This window comes from Malaya genurostris, chromosome 1 (genome assembly GCF_030247185.1).
Source record: "Malaya genurostris strain Urasoe2022 chromosome 1, Malgen_1.1, whole genome shotgun sequence".
Classification (NCBI taxonomy): Eukaryota; Metazoa; Arthropoda; class Insecta; order Diptera; family Culicidae; genus Malaya; species Malaya genurostris.
The window spans coordinates 21,012,530-21,032,976 of NC_080570.1; the positions used below are offsets into that span (position 1 = coordinate 21,012,530).

General features: G+C 37.6%; 2 protein-coding genes across 2 annotated transcripts in view; one reads left to right on the forward strand and one right to left on the reverse strand.

The window, feature by feature from the left end:
- Positions 1–20,447, reverse strand: part of LOC131434460 (tachykinin-like peptides receptor 86C) — a 186,027-nt gene that overhangs the window by 85,881 nt on the left and 79,699 nt on the right. The gene's annotated exons all lie outside the window — the stretch shown is intronic.
- LOC131434452 (phenoloxidase 2-like) overlaps positions 3,609–20,447 on the forward strand; it is a 41,251-nt gene continuing 24,412 nt past the window's right edge. The window contains exons 1-2 of the mRNA XM_058601174.1: positions 3,609–3,958; positions 15,680–16,656. Coding sequence (XP_058457157.1) covers positions 3,664–3,958; positions 15,680–16,656 — 1,272 coding nt within the window. The 5' untranslated portion in view covers positions 3,609–3,663. The remainder of the gene's footprint in view (positions 3,959–15,679; positions 16,657–20,447) is intronic.

The window sequence follows — 20,447 nt, forward strand, 5'->3', positions numbered from 1 at the left end:
AATCGGATACCGAATCCGGATAAAATTCTACATCTACTCATGGAACCATATTACCATACATTTGAATTGTGAATTTGAGTTTGTCGTGAAGCTGTTTTTGATCAATCGGAATTATTTCCGGTTTGGAGCATACACAGTCACATTTTTCGGTCCATTCGGAATCTGGAACTGAGATTCGGTATACGCGAAATCGAATCAAATTGGTCTTCAACTAACCAAATCTGCCCAGCTGAAGAACTATGCAACTAAAGACTGTCCCAGAAAGTATAGACGCACTTTGATTTTTCGCTGTAAATAATTCACAAATGTTAGATATTCAAATTTTATTCGATATACTGATAATATTAGACTACAACAACAGAATATTATTCTCAATATTTGCTACTTAGCCATTGTAGACTAGCTTGCGCACCTTCTTGCGAACGTTCCTCATCAAATTCCGTACAGACTTCTTTGCGACAACTTTTGACACTTTTTTTCTAATCTTTTTCGAACTGTTGAATGGTTTCGGCTGCCGAGACTAGTTTCCTAAGATATGCCTTCGTTAATGCCCAAAATTCCTCAATTGGTCGAAGTTGTGCGCAATTTGGTGGATTCATGTCTTTTGGGACGAAAGTGACATTTTTGGTAGGATACCATTCTACCGTTAATTTCGAGTAGTGGCAAGAAGCAAGATCTAGCCAGAAGACAACAGGATCCTTGTGGCTTCGAATCATGATTAGAAGTCGTTTTTGTAAACATTCCTTGATGTATATTTCGTTGTTCATTGAAGCAGTGGTGATGAATGGTTTCGAAATCTTACCGCAGCTACAAATTGCTTGCCAGACCATAGCTTTCTTACCAAATTTTTCGACTTCAATCGATGTCTCGGACTGGTTTAACACTTGCCCTTCTCGCACCGTATAGTATTGTGGTCCCTGCAAGGATTTGTAATCGAGTTTCACGTAGGGGGCTGTCCATAAAAGACGTCACGCTTTTTTTGACAATTTTTGACTCCCCATCCCCCCTTTGTCACAAATTGTCACAGAAGCAAAGACACCCCACCCCCCTATGTCACATGTCACGAATTTAAAATAAATAAAATTTATCTCAATACATTCTCAATATGTATGACAAACCATACAAATATGAGGGAAAAATCGATTTATTACATGCTGTCATTAGATTAGAAAATACCCCTAACACTACAAAACCATCGGAATTATTTTATTAATATCAATTATATAAATTAACAAAAGTATTTGGTTGGAATTGATGAAACATTTAAATCATCTGTTTTATTCCTCCTAGGGGTACACAGATATATTATTGATTTAGGTAAAGAATAATATTTCCTTAGTGTAGCATATAGGGCTGAAAAAATAAAGACCAAAACCTCATCAAAACGAGATCACTGCCGGAGAATCTTTTCAAGATCAGTTGATCAGTGAATTTTAAATCACATCGATCAATATCGGTACTGACCTTCCGTCACACAATGGGTAGTGAGTTTGAGCTAAAATGATTCTTGATATATGTAAGTTCAACCATTGGATGATTCGATAAGCTTTGATGTTGGATGAGGAAAATCACATATGATCAAGATAAGACATGACATGATCTACGTCTGAAATCGTTGATCTCCCGCTCATTTTCAAATGGAGGACAATTGAATAAACTGCATCAGAATCAGTTAAGAGAAATTCTTATGATATTCTATTATCAATGCTAGAAAATCAAATTACTGATAACTTGTCAGTGCATTACTTAAGTTAAACCGTTTGAAGGCATCTTTTTCTTTTTTACTCATATTGGGCAAAATTTATTAATTTCGCTAATTTACTCACTCCTCCGTGCACTTTTGCTGATCACAACAGAAATTATATCCTGCATCATTCATTTCCGAATTTACAAGAAGAAGATTTTACATCAACAAATACACGTCCTCCTATAGAATGTAAACGTTTATTGTGAAGATTTTTTCAGGAAATATGGCAAAGCAGTAATATAATTAGGTATTTCAAAATTGTGCTCATTGAAAATATTGGACGTCACATTCCAAAAACCTCCCCTCCTTCCCCCTGTCACAAAAGGTTACGTTTTATGAAACACCCCCCTCCCCCTATCGGCGTGACGTCTTTTATGGACAGCCCCTAGGTTTCGTCGTCCATGATTATGCAGTTCAAATTTCCAGCAAGAACCGTATTGTACAGCTTTCGAACCCTCGGCCTGATCGATGCTTCTTGTTTCGGACTACGTTTTGGTTGTTTCTGTTTCTTATAGGTTCGAAGATTCAAACGTTTTTTAGCACGAAGAACACTTTTTTGGCCACATCCCGAACTGAAATCTCCTTCTTTCGCTCGAACGCCTTCAGTATACGTTTATCCAACTGAGGGTTAGCAGGATCTTTTTTTCGACCCGTTTTCGGTTTATCCTCAAAGGTGTTATCCTCACCGATCTTCCTGATTGCATTTCGCACGGCTTTTTCACTTACTCTTTCCATTTTTGCTATCTTCCTCAGTGACAGTCCGCGTTCTGTGCACCATTTGTACACAATTTTTCGACGTTGTTCTGCTGAAAGTCCACGCATTTCGAAAAAAAAACTAATGAAAGCGAATAAACAACTGCACAAGTGATTAGAGAAGAGTGTAAACAACAGGACGCAGCCATAAAAATTGACAGATTCTGAACCATTGCGAAATGGCAGCGGTTTTTGGTTGCGTCCATACTTTCTGGGACAGTCTTTAGATGAATTTAGCAGTAAGTTTTATAAAAAATGGCACCTCTTTCCGCTATCGCTTGTGAAAAAATACTCATGAAATCGAAAATTTTCAATAATTGCACTGTAAAACCGGAACCGCAAGTCGGATCTGGATCAACTTTTCGAGATTTTTTTAAAGAGTTAGTTTGTGAAAATCGGTTAGGAAATTTCCGAGAAAATTAGGTGCACATTTTTTTAATAAAAACCATTCATAATTAGGTAAGAACTCTCCAATTATTGGGTCCTTTTTATTTATTTGTACTATCCAAATGACGAACTGATGAATGGGTATGAAAAATTTAAGAAAATCGGTGGAGTCGCTACTTTATAATTGAAATAGCAAAGTGAGTGAATAAACAGAATTTACTACTGAGACATCTTCGTAGAAAAAAAACACTGTCGTTTCGCCAACATATATCTCTGGCGAAAGCATATCTAGAAACCAACAGTTTCCTCAGTATAAGAAAAAAAACAGCAATGAGCATTTCTGGACCGTATCTATAATGCTTGCCACTCCATTACCCAGTAGCGAGCACAGAAACATTACGCACAATTGGTGACCACTACTAAATCATAAAAACTCATAAAGGAACGAAAGCAAATCACATCACGAAAAGGTCATTATCACAACCTGCGGTTTTTGGCAATGGGGCGAACAACGGGGATAAGGCAATGAACCCAACATTGAGCTGGAGAACATTGGGACCGTTGAGGCCTGATAGCGTGCCAACAAACTAGCCCTGACCACGGACAATACAATTGCGGTGACAAGCACGCACTGAAGCGAACGTAAGAACGAAAGCTATAAAAACTTCTAATGTCCCATCACCGTATGACAGTTTACTTTCTGGTGTCGTTTGGCGAAGTGCAGAAGACGCGTTTGTGTGTTAGTGTTGGTTTGTAGAAAAAAAAGATCCGGAAAAATGATTCACAAGAAAAATCTCCTGCTGCTGTACGATCGCCCTCGGGAGCCCATCTTCATGAGTAAGGGAAAAGCGATCTTCGATGTGCCGGATAACTATCTGACCGATCGGTATCGGCCCATCGGACCGGAAATCCAGAACCGATTCGGAGACCAGGCGGAAGAACGAATTCCGGTGCGAAGCATTGCCCTGCCCGATCTGCGCATTCCGATGTCACTCGGCCGTCAGGAGCAATTTTCGCTGTTTATTCCGCGCCACCGGAAGATTGCGGCACGGTTGATTGATATTTTTATGGGTGAGTACAAGGGATGGGACATTCCGGGGGAAAGGATTTATTGTTTGGGTTAATTAGATTCCGAATGAATTCAAATAAATGCCGTCTCCGGCGCCGCCGCCGCTCCCGCTAAGCGCCTTTAGCAACAATTACCGCTGGGAACATAAATCGTATTTTACGCTTTCATTGAATGAAAACACGATTCATTCGATTTGTTTACACAGCGAACCACACTCATGGGCATGGGCTAATATTATTACAATCAGGATCGCTGGGCTGCTGCTGGTCGATCCTATGACGATTGTTGTTGGCTAAAAATTGGTAACAAACACAAATAACAGAAATTAGACAATGCGATGTATTTCGATTGAACAGATTTTGCGTTACTAAGTTTGTGATTACATAATTTGTTCGGTTCGACCAAAGGAAAAATTTCAAGATATTTGTTAGTTTTGTTCAAAATGTAATCAGATCAGTGGCGTCTCGTGACAAAAATTACAGATTGTGCACTGAACATGTGGTATGATAATGACAATGAAATAATAATATACTTTTGGATAAGATTTCATTATTAAATTATTATTTGGCGCTTAGCACGTCAAGCAAATCTGTCAATAACATCATCAATTAAAAACCACTTTGACGTTGTAACTGAGACAGCAATTTGTTTTTAACTGCCATCAGCATCAGCCACTGAAGCCTCTTGAAGGTGCGTATACAAGTTCTCACAGAGCCAAAAGTGACAGAGAGAACAAACAAATCACAGTGCTGAGCTGAGTAATTGCTTCTTTTCATGAATCTGTGCAGTGACTCATGTGCACGGGAAGGACACTAACGCAGCGACAAGAGATACTTGAAATTTTAAGTTTGATGTACATGAGATGGCAAAGTGTTTGAGTTCAGTGTGCCACGTATTGGCTACCGCAATGCGTTATGAAAAGTTCGTTTGGCTGGCAGCTTAAGGTGAATTTGTGCATATTGTGCTGTGGACAAAGTCGCTCATTATATTCTATTCGGTACCATCCAACCTGGTTTCATCGAATAATAAATAGAGTCGACTTCAATTTGACATGTTGTGCAGTGCACGAAGTGCACATAAGGACGAGACGCCACTGAATCAGATAATTCATTTTTTCATCACAGTGTGTTCAATTGTTCCATCAATCAAAGTCTTTCATAGAAATATCTTCTTTTGAGTAGTGACAATAAAGCTACAGGGTGGACCTGAACGAAAATGAAAAACATTTTAAATTTATTCTCATTTCGTTTATGATTTATTTGGTTCAAGGAGATATGTTGCAGCTATTTTTTAGAAATGAAAATGGCCCTTGACCTTGAGTACAAAATGTGGCGTTTTGGCCAATGTATCGATCGATATGGTGGCTATTTCAGTCTGGTTGGCATCAAATCGGATGATCGCGGGGGCCAGTCAAAATCACCGTGTTTTTCCTGATATGACTCGTCCCGGGGAACAATGGTCATAACAAATCGATTGTTAGTCGAGCTGTATGGCATGTTGCACCGTCCTGTTGAAACCAGTAGCCATTCAAACCATTTTCACGAACAATGGGCATCACAAAATCATTTATCATGGCTCGATAACTATAGCCATTGACAGTTTTAGTTGCTCCATCATCGTATTGGAAAAAATAGGGCCCAATCACCATATCTGGACAAACATCACAGCAAACTGTATTTTTTTGGTCGTATAGAGGCTGTTCCTTAACTAATCGAGAGTTTTGAGCGGCATAGAAAAGATAATTTTGCTTATTAACACTTCCATTTAACGTGAAATGTGTCTCGTCTGACATTATATTTTTAGCCTCGTAAAGCCTGTAAAACTGAGCAATTGCAGTGTGTTCTTTTGGTATGTACTGTTCCATGGTAAAATTGGAATGATGCTTCCAACGCGGTATGTCATTAGTCGATCTGACAATGCTGTCAAAAATTATTGCTTTCACTATAAATAGTCCACCCTGTATCTTCGTGGAAAAAGTGTGTGTGGCTAATGTTCTCTGGTTTGCGTGGACCGATCTTCAAATGGTTGTTTTTTGCCTTTATCATATAGAAAGGCTATGCAATCACTGTGAAAACCGACTTTTTAACCGACTCTTTTAAAATTTCATATACCATTCGACTCAGCTCGACGAACTGAGCAAATGTATGTATGTAACAAAAATATGCACTCACTTTTCTCGGAGATTGCAGAACCGATTTTCACATACTAAGATTTAAATGGAAGGTCTCATGATCCAAAGTCTGCTATCGAATTTCATTTGGATCTGACTTCCGGTTCCGAAGTTACATGGTAATATGTGAAAATTAGGGAAAAACAGTGCATTCAATTTTCACTGAAACAGCTCAACCAATTTTCAAAAACTAAGATTCAAATGAAAGGTAAACATTTCTAGAACATTTTATCCGTATCCGACTTCCGGTTCCGGAACTAAAGCTTGATAAGTGGAAAATTTAGAATTTCATTAGTATTTTTTCACAAATGATGATCGAAAACAGGTACAAATCCCATAAAACTGTCTGATAAATTCTTCTAGTCTGCAGAGCTTGTTAATTTGTGGCCATAAAAACTTAATTCGGCACTACTGGTCCCCACTTTTTCTGTTCCGGAAACACCGAGAGTGGTGCAGAGAAACATTTACAATAAAACTCACTTCGATTTCTCTGCGATGCTTAAACCGATTTTCACATCTTAATTTGAATTAAAGCTCATATTATATTTAAAGCTGCTGTAAAATTTCATCCGGATCCGACTTCCGGTTCCGCAATTACAGGGCGATGAGTGTTAAAGTTTTCAAAACGCCATATATATGTACCACACCGAACGAAGAAGAAAACACAAAATAAACGATATGTGCTTCGTTCAATTTCGTACACGCTATGAAGATAACGAAACGGTTACGGATGTCTGCTACTGGTGTGTAACATTGATAAAAGACGGTGCTGCGGTGTATAAAAATTTTAGCTATTTTTTGATCAGTACGACCAAAAGAATAAACGGATATCAATGAATTCAAATTTATGTGAAAAAATAAGAAATTTTCAAATCCAATAGTGCAGTAATACCGTGCCGGTGGTGTAGTGATGTCAATAACAACAATAATAATAATAGTAATAATAACATAAATAATAATCATATGCTGTTTATTTTGACTAACATATGCAGAAGTACTGAAACGCAGGTTCGCTTCGTTTGTTAGATTTCGTTTAATTGATTTTATCAAAATAGAGCTTAAGATACTAAGTCTAGGTTTAACTAAGTTCAAAACTGTTCCAATTTTTAGGTCATATTTGTTGCTGGCAAACAAACCAACTTCGGCTATTCCGGTCATCTGAATCCGGTTGCGGAAGAATTGGAAATGGTGATTAAAAACTGCAAAAGAGTCTCATTTACTTTCCTTTAAGATGGTCAAATCGATTTTCACAAAATCATAGGTTCAAAGAAAAAGTCTCACAGTTTCATACGGAATTCCTAAATCTGTTGTAGATAACACTTCCAGTTCCGGAACTACAGGGTAAAAAGGATTTGAAGAGTTTGTTAGATTAAGGCCGAACAAACTTCCCTATTATGAGAAATATGAGAAAGGCATCATTACACCACTAGGTGGATTAAAACAGGTTTTTTGTTCTAAAAGTGACGTTTATGAAGAGCTTTTAGGCTGTATTACATAAGTAAAATCATCCGGGAAAGTGGAGAAAATCTAGAAAATTGGTTCGGCACGTCAGTATAGACATTGAATTTCGTTGCAAATAGCAGAAGCTTTACGTCTGCTTAGCGGTTCAAATTTGAACTGCCGAGTTTTGCATTCAGCAGTTCAATTTGAACTGCTATACACTGATTAGTCAAAGACGAAACGTAAACATATCTAGAGAATTATTTTGCATGGAATTGGAAATTTTCCACTCAAGGCACGTTAGATCTTCGGCAATTGTTTGGCGCGTATCGAGTTGTGCAGTGCCACTATCTTTTTTTGTGTGCAAATTTTACTCAGCCTACTTGATCCATGTGCACACTTTTTCGAACCACACGTTTAATTAATGTCATTTTCGCTTGATGCCAAACCTAACCAGTTTCCGCCCTAACTGCTGTCAAACCGTTTTTTTGAAGCTAGTTCCGAACCTCGTTCTAACGTTGTTGAACTTAAAATCGAGTCAGTTTCGATCCTGCTTTCTATATTAGGTTTGCTCGAACCCCCGTTGCTAAGTGCGAAACCAACACAGTTTCGTGAAAAGTGTTTGTTTGATGAAACTACTCTGGATCAGTTTCAGTCAAAAATCAAAAGACATGAGTCATAAGTCATAAGTCCTAAGTCCTAAGTCCTAAGTCCTAAGTCCTAAGTCCTAAGTCCTAAGTCCTAAGTCCTAAGTCCTAAGTCCTAAGTCCTAAGCCCTAAGCCCTAAGTCCTAAGCCCTAAGTCCTAAGTCCTAAGTCCAAAGTCCTAAGTCCTAAGTCCTAATTTCAAGTCCTAAGTCCTAAGTCCTAAGTCCTAAATCCTAAGTCATAGGTCATAAGTCATGTGTCATAAGTCATAGGTCATAAGTCATAAGTCATAAGTCATAGGTCATAAGTCATAAATCATAAGTCATAAGTCATAAGTCATAAGTCATAAGTCATAAGTCATAAGTCATAAGTCATAAGTCATAAGTCATAAGTCATAAGTCATAAGTCATAAGTCATAAGTCATAAGTCATAAGTCATAAGTCATAAGTCATAAGTCATAAGTCATAAGTCATAAGTCATAAGTCATAAGTCATAAGTCATAAGTCATAAGTCATAAGTCATAAGTCATAAGTCATAAGTCATAAGTCATAAGTCATAAGTCATAAGTCATAAGTCATAAGTCATAAGTCATAAGTCATAAGTCATAAGTCATAAGTCATAAGTCATAAGTCATAAGTCATAAGTCATAAGTCATAAGTCATAAGTCATAAGTCATAAGTCATAAGTCATAAGTCATAAGTCATAAGTCATAAGTCATAAGTCATAAGTCATAAGTCATAAGTCATAAGTCATAAGTCATAAGTCATAGGTCATAGGTCATAGGTCATAGGTCATAGGTCATAAGTCATAAGTCATAAGTCATAAGTCATAAGTTATAAGTCATAAGTCACAAGTCACAAGTCACAAGTCATAAGTCAAAAGTGAAGTCAAAAGCCAAAAGTTAAGTCATAAATCAAGTAAAATTTCAAAAGCCAAAAGTCAAAAGTCGAATGTCATAAGTTAAAACTGAAAACTGTGAGTAGAAAAAATGAAAAGTAAAGGAGCAAAGCCAAAACGAAAAGCTAAGAGTGATAAGTGAAAAGTGTACAGTACAAAATGGGTTTCCTATGCATATCTAATATGATAAACAATGGAATAATCTTAAAAAAACTAGGACTAGATGTACTTAATTTTGATTACATCCAAAAATATGAGCCCCAGGCTAAACTATTTTAAAGTATGCTAAAAAACCGCAGTTGTTTTGTTCTGTTCACCTAGAGGAAACATTCAAAACCATCTAGCGGAGAATCATTGAACTACAGTTTCTCTTAGCAATTAATTTTATCTATAAGATTTTCTTCACTTTATAATTACAAATACAGACAAGAAAACTAGTAAAGTTTAATTAAATGAGTTCGTGTTTGTAAACAATAGTCTCTATTTCAAATACGGTAGTCCACCCAACAAAGAGAAAATCAACAAAAAGGATAAGGCTCAAAACAGAAACATATTTACAAACTGATACTTATCTGTTGCAATAATTATTTGCCCGACTGTTAGTTGATGATAAGTTATAATATTTTAATTATATAGAGTAGGCAAATTTTAGTATATTTTCTTTTTGTGAGCACGACAGTTGATTGTTCTATAATATTACCTGGGTCAAAAATTATCAACGTGGCAAAAACTTTCAGAGAAATCGCAAAAATTAAGGTGTTCATCTAACAAGTTAATAAATTCCTCTGCCAAATATTAAGTCATTCGAACTAGTTCCTCAAATTTACCATCCGCTATTTCAAACGGATTGCTAATATCCTTAAAAATCGACGGTAGTGAAGCCTAATTTTTTCTTGCGGCAGTACCAGTCTTTCTTATGCAAATGCCTTCATTGCTCCTACGTAACAAGTTTTTATTAGTTTTACTGAATTTTATCACTAAAAGAAATTAAATGTATTTCTGAATTTTTATCGCAAAAATGTTGAAGTTAAATTGACAAGAATTCCAATGTTATGGGATATTTTCTAAGCAGGTTCGACGAATAGATGTTCGAGATTGATTCAGAATCCAATATGGCGTCTTTCAATTTATCAACATTTCTTGAAAACTTTGTGTAACGATCAAACGACCCCCGAGTCGTCTAAAAATCCAAGATGGTGACTTCCGATATCAATGGTTTTTTTCCTTGTGAACGTCGAGTACTTGTCGATGCACTTTACACCAATCTGTAAATATTTACAATCACCGCAGGAGAAAGACTGCGTCTTCTGAGTTGTAGATGATGCAGTAGGCCTTGGTATCATCAGTAAACGATAGACGAGGACTTTGCAGAGAAAAATTGACATCTTTGATATACAGTGAAAATACGGAAGGTTCGAGATGGCTTCCCTGCGGAAGTCCGGAAGATGCGAAAAAGCTTCGGAAATGTGATCGCTAACTTCAATTACTAAACAACGATTTCTGAGGTATGGCTGTGGTCAACTATCCATCTGTTGAAGTGTTCAATTTGAGCAGCAAACATACTGAAAACAACATGCAAGTATAATATTTACCAGACGAATTTACTTCGAAGTAATGTATTAAGCAAAACCAACCTTCAATTCAATGTAAAATCTTGACAAGTGAGGTTTGTTCGCACGGTCATGTCTTACCTATCTGTATTCAAGCCTCCAGGGTTGAAAATAACTCAAAAATGACACTAAATCACATAACGAAACTGCGCTGCACAAACAGAATCACGTGTCCAACGAGAAACTCGTCGTGTGCTAACAATTTCCCCTATGAGTAGCAACTACAAAAAAAAATGCAATCAAAATTCGATATCCAGGATATGTGATTCAAAACGACACTGCATCACGGAGCAAGTTTGTTGAAGTTTTGGCATATTTCCTGATTGCTGCTGCATTGGGAGGTATACGTGAAAAATGTCACAGAAGAAAAAACGTGCTAACTTCACTACCATCGGAGGTAAGTTTGGTTGTGGAATAATCCTTTGATATCGAGTACTGGATAGGATGAGAGGTGGATTTCACTTACGTGCTCTGATATCATATCATGATTCGGTTAAAGTGAGTGGCTCCAGAGTGGAACTTGAAGCGGTGAATTATTTCGAGTATTTTTGCGGGTACAATCTGTAAAACACAAACGAATAACATGTTCGAAAATATTACCTTACATATAAGGTGTCAAATCGCACTATTCACTAACGTTATCCTGTAAAATACGCTACAGTTGAGAAACTGTATCCAACTCAATCCTTTCTATTTTTTTATTATCAATCACTACTATTGTATTTATTTTCCAATTTTCCCTCGATGAAATAGACATCACAGAAGAAGGCGTCGGCCCGGACAAGAAAAATTTCAACCCTTTCTTAGCTATGTTATCTGTGACCCGGATTTCAACGAACAGCAAAAAAAAATACGTTGTCAGAATTCTCCTGTTGGGAATCTCTTTCCTGGACAGGTTTCTTCTTACGCTTGCTGCACTTTGAATAACTTTGAGTTTTATGTTGAGTAGATCTCGTTTCTTTTCGCATACCAATTCCAAACGGGCACGCTTGCTGGTAAATGGAGGAAATTTTCTTTACTGTAGGTTGGGTCAAGTGTCCTTCGAGGCAGTACGATCGGGGAAGAAACGAACAGCTTGAAAAATCAGACAAACTTGGGCGAGACTGGCGCATTGATAAACAGAATTGAATCCCAATTGAATCCAATGTACTTGTTGAACTATAATAAAATTTCACTAAGTGAATCCTAAACAGGTCTTCGGGCACGTTTTTTGCTGACTGCTTCGGACCGTTGAAAATTTATACATTTTTCAAAACAAAAGAATGATAACACTCTTACCAGATAGTCGAGATATCTTTTTGTTCATTTTATCGGTTTGCTGATAGCATTGACACATTGCCTGTTGATTTTCGTAGGTGACCAACGATCTACATGACTACATTCCTTTGTGATTGAAAGTCACATAAGAGGGGATTGGTTTCGCAAAGAGCATGAGTGAGACACGTACATCATTCAGAAAATCGGAGAAGACGGACGAGGAGAAATTCTCCGTATTAAAACAAATAAATTTCGTTACAGACTCTAAATGGAGATCATGATTGCGCACTTTTGTTGTACAGTCCTCCACGTGCACCGATAGGTTCTAATTCCCGTTTTCATGTACGACATAATGTATGTTGTAGTTGTCAGCTTCGAACTAGATTGTCTAGCTCTCGCAAGAAAACTGAAGGTAAATTGCACTACTCGTTTTTTTTAGTTGCATCTCAGTAATTTCCGTTCAACGTGTATTCAATCCATAAGCAATTTTCATCTATCTCGTATTTATAGACGTATAAAACACCGTTTGAAGTCAATAACGATTGTCCTTGGACACGAAATCACAAACTCTTGAAAAAATAAAAATACGAGAGGTAGGGTTCCAATGTCCAATGCGGAAATGTATTGAAAAAATCTATTCTTAATCCACCTACTGGTGTGATGATGTATTTCTCTTTCATCGAATCAATCTCATTAAAATATTGTCTACCTTTCTAAAGATAATTCTTATCACTTATTTCGGTTCATTTTTGACACCAATTCATTCACATTGATTCGGGTAGTTCACAAAAGCATGCGTCAGCGCTGATGTCATATGTTTTGAAACATTTCTCGGACCAAAAGTATCAGCAATAATACATTTGAACGTGCCCTAGGTCACTAGCAGAAATATTATTATGCATGAAAAAAATATTTGTCGATTGTAGAAATGTTTGCCTTTTGATATTCGAATCGATCCCCAGACCAAATTTAGTCTCGAACGAGCCTAAAATGACGGACAGTCCATTACACAAGAAAGGAGTATTGACGGTTAGTCCATACACAAGAAATGAGTTTTGACGCTTACGTCAATTATGCCATTATACCTCCGGAACCGTAAGTTACAGTTATTTGAACGTCAAACCTATTTAAAAAACCAATAGTACTTTCCAACGGGCCTAAGTTTACTGAAATCGGCTCAGCCATCTTCTAGAAAATTTAGAGGAGTAAAAACGCGTTTAGTTGGTTACGTCACTTATACCATAATATCTCTGGAACCGAAATACACAGCGATTTGATTTTAAAACTCGATCAATAACTGAAAAGTAACTTCCAAACCAACCTGAGTTTGTTGAAATCGGTTGAGCCATCTCTGAGAAAATTGAGCGGTAAGAATACAACGCGTTTTGTCGGTTACGTCATTTATACCATCATATCTCCAGAACCAAAAGTCACAGTCATATGATCTTCTAATTCGATCAATGGTTCAATAAGGCTTTGAAATGAGCCTAAGCTTGTTAAAACCGACACGCCATCTCCGAGAAAATTGCGCGATAATAAAACAACTCGTTTTGTCAGTTACGTTAAAAAATTGTTTTTCGATTTTGAAAATCCGTAGTCCTAGAAAGTCGATTTTGTATAAAAAAATTCTTTCGAGATGACACTAAATCTCGACGCTCATGCAACTCTTTTTCATGTTCCACGTCTCCCCCTATAGTGATTTTATAGGAACGAAATTTTTCCAACTTTGACCGAGGCGCGGCACCACTTACCCATATTCGACTTAGCTCAAAATTTGCATTGGAACTTTTGTGATGTGCTTAAACTTTTGAACTTAACGCTTAATGAAATTAGAGATGACTCTAAAATATTGACAACACAATATACATATAATACAAATTTCCACAAAATATGGGACATTTATGTATAGAACGGCCGTGTTGTGAGCTTATCAACCGAATAACCTAATAGTAGCTTTAAAACGTGTCTAAGTCTTTCGAGTTCTATTCAGGCATCGTCACGAAATTTTGACACACTAAAAAACACGATGTTTTGTCGGTTAGGTCATATATATGATTACATCTTCCGAAGCGACAATGCTCGACATAAATTTTCCAAACTTGTTCAGAAACTACAGTGCAGTTTTTTTAATAAGCCTAAGTTGATTTCTTCGAGAAGGTTAAGCCAATGAGGAAAGTTCAGTTAGTCAATTACGTCACTTATACCATTATATCTCCGAAACCAAAAGTGACGATTTGACCTTCGAAACTAATCGAGTGTCCAAACGAGCCTAAGCTTGTTAAAATCGGTTGAGCCATCAACGAGAAAATTGCGCGGTAGAAAAAAACGACGTGTTTTGTCGGTTACGTTACTTGTATCATCATAGCTCCGGAACCAGAAGTCACAGCCATTTGATTTTCAAACTTGATCAATTTCCCAACATATGCTTTCAAACGAGTCTAAGTTCAAGAAAGTTGGCTTAGCCATCTCTGAGAAAATCGAGTGGTGAAAAACAACACATTTTGACGGTTACGTCACTTATACCATCAAAGCTCCGGAAGTCTTAGCTATTCGATTATAAAATTTGATCCAAAACTCAACAGTAGCTTTCAAACGAGCCTAAGTTTGAGAAAATTAGTTGTCATCTCCGAAAAAATTGCGCGGTAAAACAACAACGTACTTTGTCGGCTACATCACTTATGCCATCATATCTCCGGAACCAGAAGTCACAGCCATTTGATCTTCAAACTTGATCAATGACTAAAAAGTAGCTTTCCAACGAGCCTAAGTTTGTAGAAACCGTCCAGAAATGGCAAAACTTTGGCAAGACTATTTTTTGAAAAGGGTGTATGTGTTTTTAGCCACATTATTTTCAATGTGTTATGTGTTTCACATGTAGGATAAAAGTTCATTTGGCAAAACCGATATCACCGTACAGGAAAAAGTTACGGGAACGCGTACCGGCCCTGTGGTAACTTTTTCGCAAATTTTCATTTCCGGTCTTCATTCGTTAGTCTTTTTTTAAATATTTTCATGAAAACTTGAAACTTAAAATTGTGTAAATAAACAGATTTTAGGGAACGTAACTTTCGTTTCTTTTTTAAGTAGAGTTTAAGTTCAAGAGAATCGATTCAATATACAAGTTCGATGCGTGCTTTTATTATACTAGCTCACATTTCGCTCTCATATAAAATTGTTTGTTGATATGGAACAAGTTTTACTACAATAATTTAGAATTTGCTCTTTTTGAAAGCGCAAGTGCATAAAAAATAACTCGATTCGATTGGTAATCAGAATTTTACGTAGAGCGCTGTCAAAAGAATTATTTTCACTCAAATGATTGAAAACTTAACTCTTAGTGTATTGTAAAATTAACATTAACATTGATTGGTGGATTCGAATTGCCGTGTTGATTGCTGATTAGTCCGTCCTGTTCTCTGAACTCGTTTTATTTCTTCTTTAATTGTCTGAACTAACTCGGACGCTGTTCCGAGCCGCTCGTATCGTCTTTCCTTGTCAACCATGCGTCGTCCCTTGTCAACTATTCACTCGATATTTCCTAAGATTTCTGAAGCCAATTCTACAGGAGGGAACTTACTGAGTTCTTCGTTTGGTGGAGACCAACTCAATGTTGAATGACGCAACGAGACTCCGAAGTTCGACTACCTTTAAACAACTCACGTTCATGCTTAACGAATATTCCTTTCATCCACCTATCCGCAGGAATGCGCAACATCGAGGATCTGCAGAGCTGTGCCGTGTTCGCCCGGGATCGGATCAACCCGTACCTGTTCAACTATGCATTGTCGGTGGCTTTGCTGCATCGTCGCGATACCAAAGATCTCGATCTGCCGTCGATCGTGGAGGTCTTTCCGGACAAGTACATCGATTCGAAGGTTTTCGAACAAGTTCGCGAAGAAGCTACCGTTGTGCCGGAGGGAATGCGAATGCCGATCGTTATTCCGAAAGACTTTACGGCATCCGATCTGGACGACGAGCACCGGTTGTGGTACTTCCGGGAGGATATCGGTGTCAACCTGCACCACTGGCACTGGCATCTGGTTTATCCGTTCGATGCTTCCAATCGGGCCATCGTGGACAAGGATCGCCGAGGAGAGCTGTTTTACTACATGCATTCGCAGCTGGTCGCTCGGTATAACTTCGAGCGGTTCTGCAATCGTCTGCAGCGCGTTAAGCGATTGAACAATCTTCGTGAACCGATTGCTGAGGGTTACTTTCCGAAGCTAGATTCGTTGGTGGCAAGTCGTACCTGGCCAGGACGCGTTGACAATGCGGTTATCAAGGACCTAAACCGTGAGGTGGATCAAATCAAGCAGGACGTTGCGGACGTTGAACGGTGGATCGATCGCATCTACGAAGCCATCCATCAAGGCTACGTCGTGGACGAATCTGGCAATCGCATCTCGCTGGACGAAGAAAAGGGTATCGACATTTTGGGTAACATAGTGGAATCGTCGATTCTATCACCGAATCGACAACTGTACGGCGACATGCACAATGCCGGCCACGTATTTCTGTCCTACACGCACGATCCGGACCACCGGCATCTGGAGTCGTTCGGCGTGATGGGCGATGTAGCCACGGCGATGCGCGACCCGGTGTTCTACCGGTGGCATTCGTTCATTGACGACATGTTCCAGGAGCACAAGATCAAGCTTACCCCGTACACGAAACGACAGGTGAGTCACGGATTGAATGTAGTTACTTATATACCCTTATAAACCTAAGAAAAGTATTTTGCAACTGATTTTCCACCATGTAGGACATTCGATTAAACATTGTGATCCTTTCATGTTCGGGTTTTCAAACACGGCGTATGCACTAAAAATATCAATCTTCTAAATTACTGCAAACAACCACACAAGAAACAGTAATATTGAAAGAGGGTTCAGGAAATGCAATTAAATAAACGAATAAGTTCAGTCTTAATACAATTCGAACAGCTGCACAAAGCTTAAAATTTTGCAACTGTGAACAATAATTTATATAGTGTAAAACATCAGAGTTATTCAGCAATCATTCCAGCTTACATAAAAGATTGCCATGAAAGCGGGGGCGGTTTAGAGGCTCAAACTCCTCCCGAAACAGTCTTTTGAAAAGGGATTAACGTTTTTAACCAACTCTTTTCAAGGAGTTATTCTCGAAAAAAAATCCTTATCATTGATTTTGATAAAATTTTGTCCCAAGGAAAGTGATTAAGTCATACATTGAACGATGGGTACATTGAAGGGAAAAACAGTTTTTCAAACGAAAGCTATTTCTTGTTCGAACTGAAGTTTTTATGCAGTGTCTTTTATTGAAAACCAAATAAAAGACTCTGAAAAAAAAACTGAGAAAATTTATTCTAATACCCTATTACCAGTTGCCCGATTTTTGCTGAGAAAGAAAAAGTTTTTGTTAGAAACCTTTTTTCCCTGAATTTGTCATTTCTATACTCTAACTATTTGCAAAAAATTGATAAAAATGTCCAGTCCTTTTCAAAAGATGGTTAAATCAATTTTGGAAAAACAAAGTGAGTAAATGGTTTTTTTTTTGTTATAAAGTTTATATGCTGCCAACTCAGAATTTTGCGCGAAATCCTAACGAAGGTCGTCATATGTAGGTCAATTATGCTATGAATAATTTGCAATAAACGACTTTATCAAACAACATTTTTTCGCAAAATGCACACACAGACATTCTTCGATCTCGTCGAACTGAGTCGAATGGTATCTAACACTGTGGATCTCCGAGGTTCCGTTCGATAGTCGGTTTTTTCAGCAATTCTAATACCTTTCTAAAGAGAAAGGCAAAACGAATGTCAGGCCTTGTTGTTTCCAGTACGACAGCCTTGGTTAATCCACGTGAAATTCCTCGTGCATGCTTGCATACAAGTGGAGCTCATAACTTTGAAAGTAAAGCATAGGAAATAAATGTGTTCATTTATCGACGATATCACGAAAATACCAAACAAATTGCTGCAAAAACCGCATAACTATGAAAATTCGCATAAAAAACCGCATAGCTCTGAAACTTCGCATATAAAAGTCGCATGAAAAACCGCATAAAAAAGATCTTGGTGTACTGCGAAAGTAGAAATGTTGATCATCGCTCATGTGTCAATCAATGAGATATACGAACGAGGCTTTCACATGATTTCTGATGGGTGAATAAAGCAAAGCCCGTTACAGATTCGCACCTTCATGCATTTCTAAGACATTTAGTATCAAAAAAATTTTCACGCGAGACATATCCTCCGCATAAAAAAGACCTCAGTGTATGTTTTTTTTACTTTTTTTTCAACAACTTGTGAATTCCAGATCAACCAAAAATGTTGTCGTTTGAATCCCAGAAAAAAATCAAGTTAATTTTTTCTTACTTCAAGTGATATGAACCATATTCCGCAAAGATGGTAGTCGGATGGCGCCAAGTCGAGACTGTATAGCGAGTGTTTTAGAAATAAATCTTTTGATCTAAGTCGTCGGAACCGAAGGGGGCCAAGCGTTGTCGAGATGTGAAATTACGGAATCGTATTTTAGTATTGTGATCGTGCAGCATTCGCTCCAAACGAATTAACTAGTTTGGCTCGGTACAGTGATTGCTTGGTGGTTAACTAACTCGAAAGAGTGTGCTGTCAAACCAAGCACATAACACATCTTTTTCGCTATTACGATGCTCACTCGAAATGTAAGGACCATTTAGTCATATGAAATTAGTTAGTTTCCTGCAAATCGACTTCACTTCTCCACACCATCACAATTCACTTCTATACGTAGTTCGTATCGTGCACCAGCTTCCTAGAAGCTCACTGCCTGCGAATTGAACTAGTAGATTGACCCGCTGACAAAAGTGTAGATTGTAATGCGTCCAGACCCAGAGTGAAGCAATTCATCAACCAGGCCACTCATTGTTAACCAATGGTTAGATCGCAGTTTTTGCATACTGGTTTGCATACTGGAACTACCATTCTGGTCTTCGTCATGAACATTCATTCATCTATTATACAATTTACAATACCAAAATATCTTTCACTCATTACAGTAGATCGATAAACTCTCGATGAAGTTGAGCTAGTTGAATATTCTTTAGCACACAAAAAAAACTTACTACTACACGAACTTCATAGTTGACAGATTATTACGGAAATTGTTTACTGTACGCACATATAGGCAAATGACTGTTAAATCAAGCAAATCATAGAGATAGCTGTAGAAGGTTTGCACGTACATATATGCACAAATTTGAGTATGTGACGACTTGTCATTTATTGATATATTAGCTTACGGCCATTGCTTGTATTATTACCTTTTGGTAAAGTCAGGGGTTTAACAATCATTCGACCTCATCTTATAGACTAAATGTCCGCATCATGGATTCAACACTATTCATTAAATGCTGTGCGCCATAATATTCGTCCAGATTTTTTGTATTGGACGATGTTCTGGCGAATTTGACTCCTTCGACAAAAAAAAACAAAAACGTAGGCCTCATACCACTCTATCACCGGTTTCGCGAAATGGCACCATGCCAAATTCGGCCAACATAGAGTCACACCTTCGTGTGACCGGAGAAGGAGCTTTAAGCTCTTCTGGATGCATTCTTCTTGTATTTTCGTTATCATTACGTTGCGAAAAACAGCCGGTAGCTATCTGATTAAATGCAGAAGTTGTATGTTATAATCTTGTAACATCTAAGCTAAGTAACTTAAAGAATAGCTGTAATTAAAGATATGATTCAATGAAGTAACGATAACTTATAAATGATCATTCGTTCGAAAAGATGTGGTGATTGGAAACTTTAACACCTTTTTAGTAATTAATTTTCTTATGAAGAAACATTGCTGTCATCTTGTTTTAACCAGTGTAACATAAAAAAAGATGTTCGTGCTTTTGTTTCAACATAGTTTGGACTTAGTTGTATCAAAATCTATTGCGGATTGCTATAGGGGCTGGGGTCCATTAGGCTATTGATAGTACCTATTAGCTTTCTCCGGACAGTACCAGCCTAGATGCCGTGTGGAATTCGGTGGACCTAAATGAGCCAAGAATAGATCCACTGGGTTCCTGCTTCCATGTCGTAAAAGGTGACAATTGCAGGAGTTTCTTTTTCACTCTCAGTTATCAGATTTTTTCAACGTTTCACTTCTGGTTACTCTATTTTACTAAATTATCTCTTCATTCAACTGATCCATTTCCGTCTAGCTTCGGTATATCGGTATCGGTATATTGAACAAATTGTAAAAAAAAACGTTTTTGTTTGATAAATTAACAATTTTTTCTCGGTACCCGATTGCCCAGATCAACCAATATAACCAATTAATAATTTTAAGAAATAATTAAAATCATAAAGAGGAAATAATAAACATTACTGAATTTTTTACTAACAAATATCCTTCTCCCATATCACTTTTGGAGTGCACAGTAGTATATACGGCCTCTAGTAACAACAAGTGTTGGACTAACATGCCTTCCCATTCCTTAGATGATCTACG